The following is a 10,269-nucleotide window of genomic DNA, read 5'->3' as shown; positions in this document are numbered from 1 at the left end:
TAGCAATGCATTTGTTACAGTACAATACAATAAATTCTCAGGAATAGAACTTGCCTAATAATTTTGCACACAGTGTACAGTAAACACAGGTAGCTAAAAATGTATGAACAGTTGCAGAATAACGCTCCACAGTACTTATGTTTGCATAAAAGAAAGATACAGTATATTTTGTGTCCTTTTCATTGAGTTACTACTACTGAGTTAGTTGCGCTGTATCAGGGCTTTTTTCCCCTCTTTATCTCCCCCTAAATACCTTGTCTGGTTTTTCCTTTCTCTCGTTTGTTTGTCCGGCTGATGGAAAGCACTATTATATATCCATTAAGAGGAAGTGCTGCAGCCATGCCAAAACACGGGTTGAGACAGGGACTTGGGCGGACGTCCGCACCTCTGTGAAGTACTGAAGTGGGAGACTGCAAATTTCATGGAGTTTCAGTAAATCAGTTATGTTTCAGTTATGTAAGTGTCCTACAGAAAATCTAAACAAGATTTTTTATTGTTTTTCTTTAGTTTGGAATTATAAGTTGTAATAAGTACTGCATTAGTGTATAACTATACAGTAGGTTTTATATGTTAAAGACCATTTACTGCAATGCTGAGACAATGTTTTTTTTACTGTATTTAAAAAAAAAGCTTACACTTTATTCTTACAGCAAATGGAGTTTGTTTGTTTGTGTTACATGTAACTCCAAAAGGTTAAAAAAAAACTTTTTAGTTTTGATCTAGCAGGAAAAGTAAATAAAGTTTATTTTACATTTAGTAAGTAAAGTTTATTGATATAGCACTTATCACAGACACAGACAAAAATGTGTAGCCTTCTCACAATAAGAATGATGTTGGCTTCAGTAAGGAGTGTGAAAGACACAGTTCTTAAAATGCTGCTGTTCCCACATTAGTTGAAAATCTGTATTTTACGATCTGTGTCTTTCAAGGGGGAAGGTTTCATATATTTCAGTTTAAGTGCATTTATAAGAATGTGTAGAAGAGAAAAGACTGCCCCACTGACTGCAAGCACAATGTTAATGAATACCAAATAGACTCACCTATCATCATGTTTATGGATTTCGCTTAACGACAAAAAGTGGGTTTAAAACAGAAAAAGGTTTTGATTTTGAGATGTTTTTATTGAGGGCAGAGAACGTCCACTTACCCCTTTGCAGATGGAGACAGCTTCTTTGGACATGGACTTAGGGTAGGACACGTTGTGCTCCATAATGGACTGGAACAACTCATCTTCATCCTCGCCATCAAATGGAGGCTGGGGTGGAAGGAGATAATATAGTTATTGGTGTTTCATCCATTACCACACGGTGGATACATATATTTTTGCTGTTCTCTTGACAACCATTTTACTGCTCAAAGTAAAGTGTCACTATGTTCACCACAAGGATTCAGCAGTTTTAGTTTTTGTCATTTGTGCCATCTCTATTTAACAGGTAAATTGACCAAATTCTGTAAAAAAAAAATTATATCCTCAATGAATAAACGTATAGAGGGCAGGAAATAAGGACACACATTGGACTAAACAGGGAGCCAAGATGGAGAATAAGGGGAAAAAGAAAGAAAAAGATGGTGTGAAGACACTAAATCTCAAAGACACTGAAGAAATACAAAATCAAGGAACAGTGCAGAGTTTTTGCAAACATGTTTCACAGGAAGACCTTGCAGAGCAAATGAAGTGGATGACCCAGCTTTCCCCATGCTCACTGGGTGGTTATCATCAGTTACCATAATGTGGGTGTTTTGACAGTCCATAATATGAATTATTCGTCATTTCCACTCCAGTGGCCCCTTTCCGTCATGCCCTCCTTACCTGATTTCACACAAGGCAGGGAAGAACAGAGGAAGGGAAGATCTAAAAACCTTTGTTAATTGTTAAAGAGCTGTAACTTGAATTCATTTGGGAATGAAAAACATACCCATCTGCATGTTTTTGTTTTTGACTTTTTGGAATGGAAGTTAAACAATATATAAGCCTTAAATTTCTTAAAACATCTTTCCATCATTTAGTGTTGATTCTTGGATACATGTTTTAATAAATCCTGTAAAAACCATGTAATAGGTAGGATATTTCTACTTTCTCAATGTTTGATAAAGAGGACATGTTTATTTTTTATCTTAAAGCAATTAACATTAATACATCTAGATGGCGAGTAATAACAATATATTTAGCTATGGCTGCACCTTTCACAAAGTGGTGATCACACTTTTTATCTCTGACATGGCCTGATTCCACTGTAACTTCCACTAGAATGGGATTTTAAGTTGATCCTTAAACCTCTGCATTAAGCACAGACCGCACAGTCACTATAAATAACAAATGCTACACTAATCCGTGAAGAGGTCGCATTGATCCAATGTAACCACCACATATGTATATACATAGATTTTTAGATTCAAGCTAATAGTATGCTAGTTAAACATATTTGAAAGTAACAGTGAAAGAGTGAGCTTCTCAAACGGGTTAGTGGTAACATACAGTATGTAAATAAGTAAGAAGTGTAGTGAAGAGAAAATTGAATGGCCTTAATTTGTGCACAAATGGAGACACTTGGGCCTGAAGAACGCAAAAACATTCTGACTGTTAGTTACTCTGGCTACAACACATGTCAAGCTTGGTGCTCTTCCTCAAGAGGCATCTTTATAACAATATTCATACTACGTCCTCCCTGTCTTGACTTAAAAATACCTGTATCTGATTTTAAAAGAAGCTCTTCTTTACCAGCCAACACATTATTGATATGTTCACTTCAGTAAGTGAGAGTATTGTTCATAATATCGACAAATGACCACTGGCAGCACACAGTACTGAATCCAGGAATAAACAAAGAAACTGAAAAAATAGTTTTTAACAGACCAGTGGTAACACAAAAAATGGAAGGGAATTGTTAAATGCAGAGATGTGAGAAATTAAATTTGTTTAGTTTGGGCACAAATGAAGGCACTTAAAACAATACAAAAAAGATACAGTAAGACTTAAAATGTGTAAAAACCAGAGTTGGTGTTTTTGTGTTCTTTGAGTCCAGCTGGAAATAACACATATTTTAATTATTAAAAACATACTTTACCAATTTAGTATTGTACTCCTATAACAGAGTTGGACTCAAAATCAACAGTTAAAGGAGAATTCTGGTCAATTTCAACACGTAGCTCTGTTTGTTAATTTGGAGTGCTGTCAGTAGAGAAAAAAATTAAAACAATGTGTGCTGTCTACACCGAGTTAGCCTCCTGCTAGCGTTAGCACCCAACAAATTTAAACAGGGCAAGTTTTAAACGTGTTTTTAGCCTCTCAACGTGTTCAAAATGTCATTCACAGTGCCTACCCACGTGAAGTGATTCCTTCCGAGTGAACACAGTGTATCTGACTGCTGTAGATGTGACATGAAAGCTGTGCTAATTTAGCTGTGTTTTGTTCCTGTGTTGCAATGGCAGTTAGAGAACTTAGGGACCATCTACAAACTACAACACAGAAAAGAGATACAACAAAAATATGTAGGCTATCAATTTAATGATTAAATAAGACAGTGTCTCCAAAGTAACCTTAGTTATAAATTGTCTCCTGCTAGTTTTACTATAGCACTTATTTTTTTTAAATGAGCATAAGCTTATTTTTGAAAATATGTTTGTATCTCTTTTTGGTGTTGTAGTATATAGATGGTGCCTAAGCACACCTTGCAGTATCAACAACTAAACACAGCTGAATTAGCACAACTTCCATGCATTTCTGTCACATCTACAGCAGTCAGATTTGCTGTGTTCCATTGGAAGGAATCACTTCACATGGTTAGGCACTTTTAATGACATTTTGATCATGTTAAGTGACTAAAAACACGTTTAAAACTTGCCTTTTTACCTACATCTTGAAATTGACCAAAATTGATGCAGCAGAACCAGAGTCTTTTTTAATCCCAACATTCCTTTTCCTTTCCATTCTTTTTCCTTCCACATTGGTGCGTACATTAACCCCAATGCAACTCGACTGCCTACAGTTCAGTCAGAGGTTCAGATATGTTTTGCTCGTAGTGGCAGCCTGAACAGCCTCAAGCCTGTATGTCAAGCATAGATGAGGGGCAGGCAGAGAGGTCTGGTAAGCTTCCAGTATGTAGCACAGGCAGTGTGAGCTAAACTATTTTGACCTGTAAGCTCTGCTGACTACATTGAAAGAGGGCGAAAGGTTAAACAAAATAGGATATGGCCTATGACTGGAGGGGAGATGTAGGCATGTACTGTACATAGTTTGATGCTTACTGTCAGTGGTGCAGGGAAGGTCTTTAGAAAGCACCACCTGAGTACGTTTAGGACTATGTCAAGCCTTGCTGCTCAGGGGTACTTGAATGTAGGAATAATGTGGGTGTGAGTAGTCTGCGCAACCTTGTGTCTGTAAAGTTGTTGGAATAATCTGTAGCAGTTAATTACCTAAGAAGTAATGAGTACACCACTCACCTGTCCTGCAAGCATTTCGTAAAGCAGAACTCCGTATGCCCACCAGTCTACAGAGCGTCCATATGGCTGATACGCAATGATCTGTAGAGGAAGAAAAAGAAAAAGCTCAGAAGTTCAGCCTTAGTCAAACAACCTGTCTGAATCATGTCAAAGAGGTTTGAAATTCATTAGACAACATTGCAGTACTTTCATGAGTCTACAACTACATTAATCTGTTTACAAACGAGGGACTAGAAAAATATGCTGCATGTGAATGATGCAGTTCAGATTTAAAATGTACAGAACATGAATGCAATATTTCTTCTTCAAGCTCAGGACCCAAACACAGGCATTCATCTCATTGTGACATGTCATCCAGGTCCACTCAGACCGTGATGCATTATTTAAAATACTTTGCGAAAAAAAAGCAAAAAGGATGTTACCACTTATACCTCTTTCATATTCATGCACTAATCCACTGAACTAGAATCCAACATGCATGTGATCCCTTTGGATCTGGAGGTTATATGCAGCTAGTCACATGTCCTATACATATTTATGTACAATATTCATCCACTACAAGTTTCATTACTTATCCTATATTCTGTTACTTCTGTCTACACTAAAAGTACATATGATTAGATTGCAAACATATAGCACATTATTTAATCACAATGTATATACGCCTTCAGGGTAATGTAATTTAGTCTTATTAAATCCATCACACAATACATCTCCCACATATTAAAACCTTCATATTGATCTTCAGATCACATGTGAATGTGACTCTTCTTCTTTAAATCCATGACAGAACAATTTCAGAAAGCCTCAGCAATAAACTCTATGGGCCTCTTCCAAGCACGGTTGCATATCTTTGCAAGCATGCTGCCATTGCTTGTCTCATTTTAATGAAAATCTAAATGAAATCAAAATAAATAAAAGAATTACTCAATGCAACAGCAAAAGTTTTTCACAAATTGTGCTTTTTAAAATGTCCTTGATAAGTTGTCAAATAGTAAAGCAGAATTATTTACTTATAGAAATATTTAAGCCAACTGTGCCCTAACATGCTAGATACATACTTAACCATATCAAGTTTGACACCAGTCTTGGAAATCCTGTTTAATGCATCTCACAGCTTTTTATACAGTGGTTTGATCCAGCAAAGAATATGTATAAAGCAAGAGTGCGACCACAGCTGTGACTAGGCACAAACGCTGGACAGCACCTGAATTCCATCAATTTAAAATGACGTGCAACAATTACTTTTGCCATGGTTGAGCAAAGAAGATAAGAAGCTCAACATTTCTGACAAAAAGAGAGCATTTCGTGTGTAGGAAGGGAGCAGATAACAAAACACAGAGTCGCTGTATATCATTTCACAAGATTTGAGCACCTAGTAAGATGTTTCTGCAGCTGAAAAACACAGTTGACATTTTTTCTATAAAAATAAGTTAAATACGGAAATGACAAAGGTGAAGCCAAGGTAAACACTACTTTCACTGGCAAGCACATGTGAAAGGGATACATTTTGGTTTTTTTCCAGTCCTTTTGTCCAAATTTTCTGAATTCCGGCAACACTAACTGTTCCCTGAGCTCGTGAGTTTTACTTCACGACAGTAATGGTTTTGGACTCTTGCAAACATGAATATTGATCTGGGTTATATGGCTTTAAGGGTATAAATTAGACTTATCCAAAAACCATGACTTTCAACAACCGTTTGCACTTGCTAATAAAGTTAAGCTACCACTGCAAACTAATATCTAATGTCTAATGAGGAAGGTATATTACAGGAGACAAATTTGTACAGATTCTTTGTTCCTTTACTTAGGTACATTTTTTTTTTTTTTAAATAACAACAGGTGTAAACTGAGCCCTGGATATCCTGCTCTGCCTTAGAGAAAATGAAAGCTCAGATGGGCTGATCTGGAATCTTGCTCCTTATGAGGTCATAAGGAGCAACCCAAACAAAACCGGCTGGCGGCACCCTGACTGCTGCTGCTGCTACGGGGGAGATGAGAGCTCAGCTGGTCTGAGGCTTTACAAATGGTTTACACTATAGCCTGATTGTTATTTCCTGAATGTCCGTCTCTAAAAGTGACTCTGTAAAAAGAGAGGGTGGTTCATTACATGGAGTAAAGACCAGAGTTTATTTTTTTTGTTTATTTTTCATTAATATATATATATATATATATATTTATATATATATATATGAGAGAGAGAGAGAGAGAGAGAAAGAGACCTTAAAATAATAAATCGTTATGCAAGTAATTTTACTTTTAATACTTAAAGTACATTTGAAATCAGGTCATTTTTACTTTCTAATTAAATAGGGTTGCCATTGTGGTACATCTACTTTTATTAAAGTAAATATCCTTGTTATTTGTACTTTTACTTAAGTACTGAGATTTAGTACTTCCTCACCCACTTATACAACACTAAGGATCATTTTATAACAAGTACATCTTTTAAATCCAAACGCAATGCCACAGAGAAACAAAAATGATAAAGACACAGAAGATGAAGAATTTCAACAAAAAAGACCTATTTAAACCCTGAATCAGATGCGTCCTGTATCGCTCTATAACCTTCGCTGCTTATAAACACCTGTCCTCTGCCTTGCCCATAGGAGTCCACAGATGCACACAATCACACACTCAGATGGACAAACACACCAGCTCTGCACTCTACTGTCATGACGCTGTCCTGAGGGTTGATGGGAGCCAGCTGAACAGCCAGTACATCCACGTGTTTATTCTCATACACAAAGGCAAGCATGTGCCCAGATTTACTGTACATGCACACACACTATGTGTCTTTGAATGTCACTATGGCAGTTAAGGAGAAGTAGAAATATTATATATGGCACACATTTATTTATCACAAGGTGTGTGATGTGATCAGTTCCTCTTCAATTAATCACATTTTGCTCTTTTTATTGTCTCTTGTATTTTAGTTCAACATTAAGCTAAATACAAATATCTAAAAAGACAAAAAAACATTATATATACACATAATAAAACATTTGTGTAATTTACTGTATATAACAGACACTCACGCAGGCAGTCGTTGACAGCCTAATGGAGGAACTAGGGAAACAGTTGGAAGCATTGAAGAAAATGCTATATAGGTACAGTACATTTACATAGAATGAAATATTAAATCAAATGTTTGTATCATAAATATGATCAATATATGTGTAATCTTTTATCTGTTTATCAATGAAATTGCTAAATTATTGTTTCTGTGTTGTTGAATTTCTGATTTCTTTTTTGGAAAGTTTCTATCACTACCATTATATTACTTCAATAATGTAAAAAAGACCACAAGGCCAGGCTGAGAGTCACTGAGATGCAGGAAGAACAGCAGAGGAAGCGGGTGCAGCAAATGTTGCAGCAGTACACAAGTAAAGTAACTTTACCCACAACATGAACTATAAGCGGAGGTATAATATAATACGTGGAATCCAAACAGGACCATGTGATAAAATATAAAAGGTTGATTTCTCGCTTTTTGAAATAGACATATAGACATAAAGTCGACTCCTTACTCTTCTTCTTCCATAATTGCTACAAGCAGTTCTTGTACAGTAGTTAAAATTCGGAATGCTATCTATCAATCATTTCATGTGTTTACTCGAATAGTCTTAATTTTATCCTCATTGAAGAAGAACTGGAGGCCAGACTGAATGCCAGTGATTTGGAGGGAAAAAGCAAATACATGGAACCACTGCAGAAGTAAAGGTAATACAACAAACAAGTCAATTATTAATGACCAGCAAAGTAGATTTCCTCCTCATCCCAGCTGATCTAATCTCATCAAATGATTTATCTTTGACTGAATGGTTGAAGTCATTCAGTATTTATTCCCTCATTTTTAACAAATAGAGTTGAAGGCCAGACTGACAGAACTCGGAAATAAGCTTGGAGAGAAAGAAAAAGGAGTGAAGTGACTTAAGTTGAGGTAAATTAAATACATTCATACTGCATGATTATGTACATGCATAATATATTGAATAAAAGGTAGAAGATTTTTTCAAAATGGAATTATCAGTGACTAAATATTTAAACTTCCAGATCCTGAAGCCAGCCTGAATGCCACTGACAGAAACACTGGTGGCATACTTACAGAAAGAAATGAAAGGTACATAAACACATGTAGAGATTACTGTATTACTGTGATCACATTGTTCAGAGTGATCAGAAACCAACAGGCTAAAGAATGCCGATTAAAAATAGAGAAAATAATACTTAAATTTCATCTCACATCCTATCCCATCTCTCTGCTACTTATTCCATCATTCTAACCTACAGTTTGGTTTGAATCTGGTTATAATTTGTTGCTTTCCATCATTCTACTTTTTTATTTTTTATTTTTTTATTCTACTCATTCTAATATTTTCCTCATCCTTAATAAGCAGAGCTGGAGGCCAGACTGAATGCCAATGATTTGGAGGGCTAAAACACAGGAGTGGAACAACTCCAGAACGACAGTAGAGGTAACACAGCAAACAGGTAAATTATTAATACAGAATAAGGTAGATTTCTTCTCCCCTCACATAATCTAATTTGACTTCATGACTTATTTTTGACTGAATGGAGAATCATGCATTATTAATTTGCTTTTATTTTTTTGAACATCAGACTGCAGAGCTGGGGAATATGTTTTAAGAGTTGGACACAGACGTGAAGGCACTGTAGACTGCTGACCAAGAACAATAAATGTCTTCTTTTTTGTGCATGGGTATGTCCAATAATATACAACCATATATACAAGATATTGTTTAAGAGATTTTTTACATTTTGAGCGGTAGGATTAGAACATTGAATAAAAAATTATTTGATTTTCTTCCTCTATTTAAGGACCATTAATGAAGGCCAGACTGAACACCACTGGTGTTGAGGCAGGGAACCAAACAAACCTGATGGCACAATTACAGGTGGAAATCAACTGCAACACTTGCAGAGATTAATGTATTTGTGCACTGACTGACCTCCAGATCCTGTGAGTCAATACATGTAAATACTATCGAGTAAACTATCCCAAAAGTACAAAATAAAAATATTCTTGACATAGGTGTTGAAATCCAAATTTACTACCCTCATTTTAACTGTCAGAGTTCGAGTCCAGACTAGAGTCAAGTGAGAGTATAGAGAAGGAGGGAGCTGCCCGGCTTAGACACACAAAGATGGAGGTGGAGGGCCTGAAGACTGGGGTAAAGCAAGAAGGCTCAATACCTATATAGGTATAAGATATTCATACTGTTTATAGACTGAGAGATTACCCACTGGGGCCCCTGATGGAAATGTCTATAAATCTTTCATGATGGTATAGCGGAGGTAGCAGTAGTTAGTGGTTTGTTCTTGTTGTTTTTCTGAAAAGGGATTAACATACCAGTTACCACTGGGATTGGGTTTAAACTATACTCTGTAGTGCAATACATGAATGAAAGAAAACCTAATACAATTTTGAAATAAATCAACTTAATGATTTTTTTTTTTAATAAATCAACTTACCCAAATAGTAAAATGCCATTATGTCCCCATGATATTCATGACAAGTGACAGACTTGTGGTAAAGGTTAATCAAGACTTTCCTCCATTAATTGTACTGGATTTGTTTTCAATACTCCAAAATTCCTTCCCTTGAACAGAAGTGTCTGATTCCAGATTGTCAGCCAGTGAAAGTCTGACTGGAGAGTTGAATATCAGCCTTGACATGCATTGAAACAAACCCAGGACCTCAAGACAGCTGGTATATAGTGTTTCAATCAACCTAATGCATCAAGACAAAAATAGACTTATTTATGTTCCCAAAATTAAATAACATCTATAGATTCAAGAAAACAG

The 10,269-nt window shown here is 36.0% G+C and overlaps 1 protein-coding gene across 2 annotated transcripts in view; it reads right to left on the bottom strand.

The window, feature by feature from the left end:
• The window catches only part of prkcaa (protein kinase C, alpha, a), a 135,608-nt gene that overhangs the window by 15,960 nt on the left and 109,379 nt on the right, over window positions 1-10,269 (bottom strand). For both annotated transcript variants that reach the window (XM_034861175.1, XM_034861185.1), the window contains 2 exons: window positions 4,441-4,521; window positions 1,148-1,255 (listed from right to left, as the gene is read on the bottom strand). In XM_034861175.1, coding sequence (XP_034717066.1) covers window positions 1,148-1,255; window positions 4,441-4,521 — 189 coding nt within the window. The remainder of the gene's footprint in view (window positions 1-1,147; window positions 1,256-4,440; window positions 4,522-10,269) is intronic.

This window comes from Etheostoma cragini, chromosome 2, assembly GCF_013103735.1.
Source record: "Etheostoma cragini isolate CJK2018 chromosome 2, CSU_Ecrag_1.0, whole genome shotgun sequence".
In the NCBI taxonomy this organism is placed as follows: Eukaryota; Metazoa; Chordata; class Actinopteri; order Perciformes; family Percidae; genus Etheostoma; species Etheostoma cragini.
This window is presented reverse-complemented; position numbering and strand designations above follow the sequence as displayed.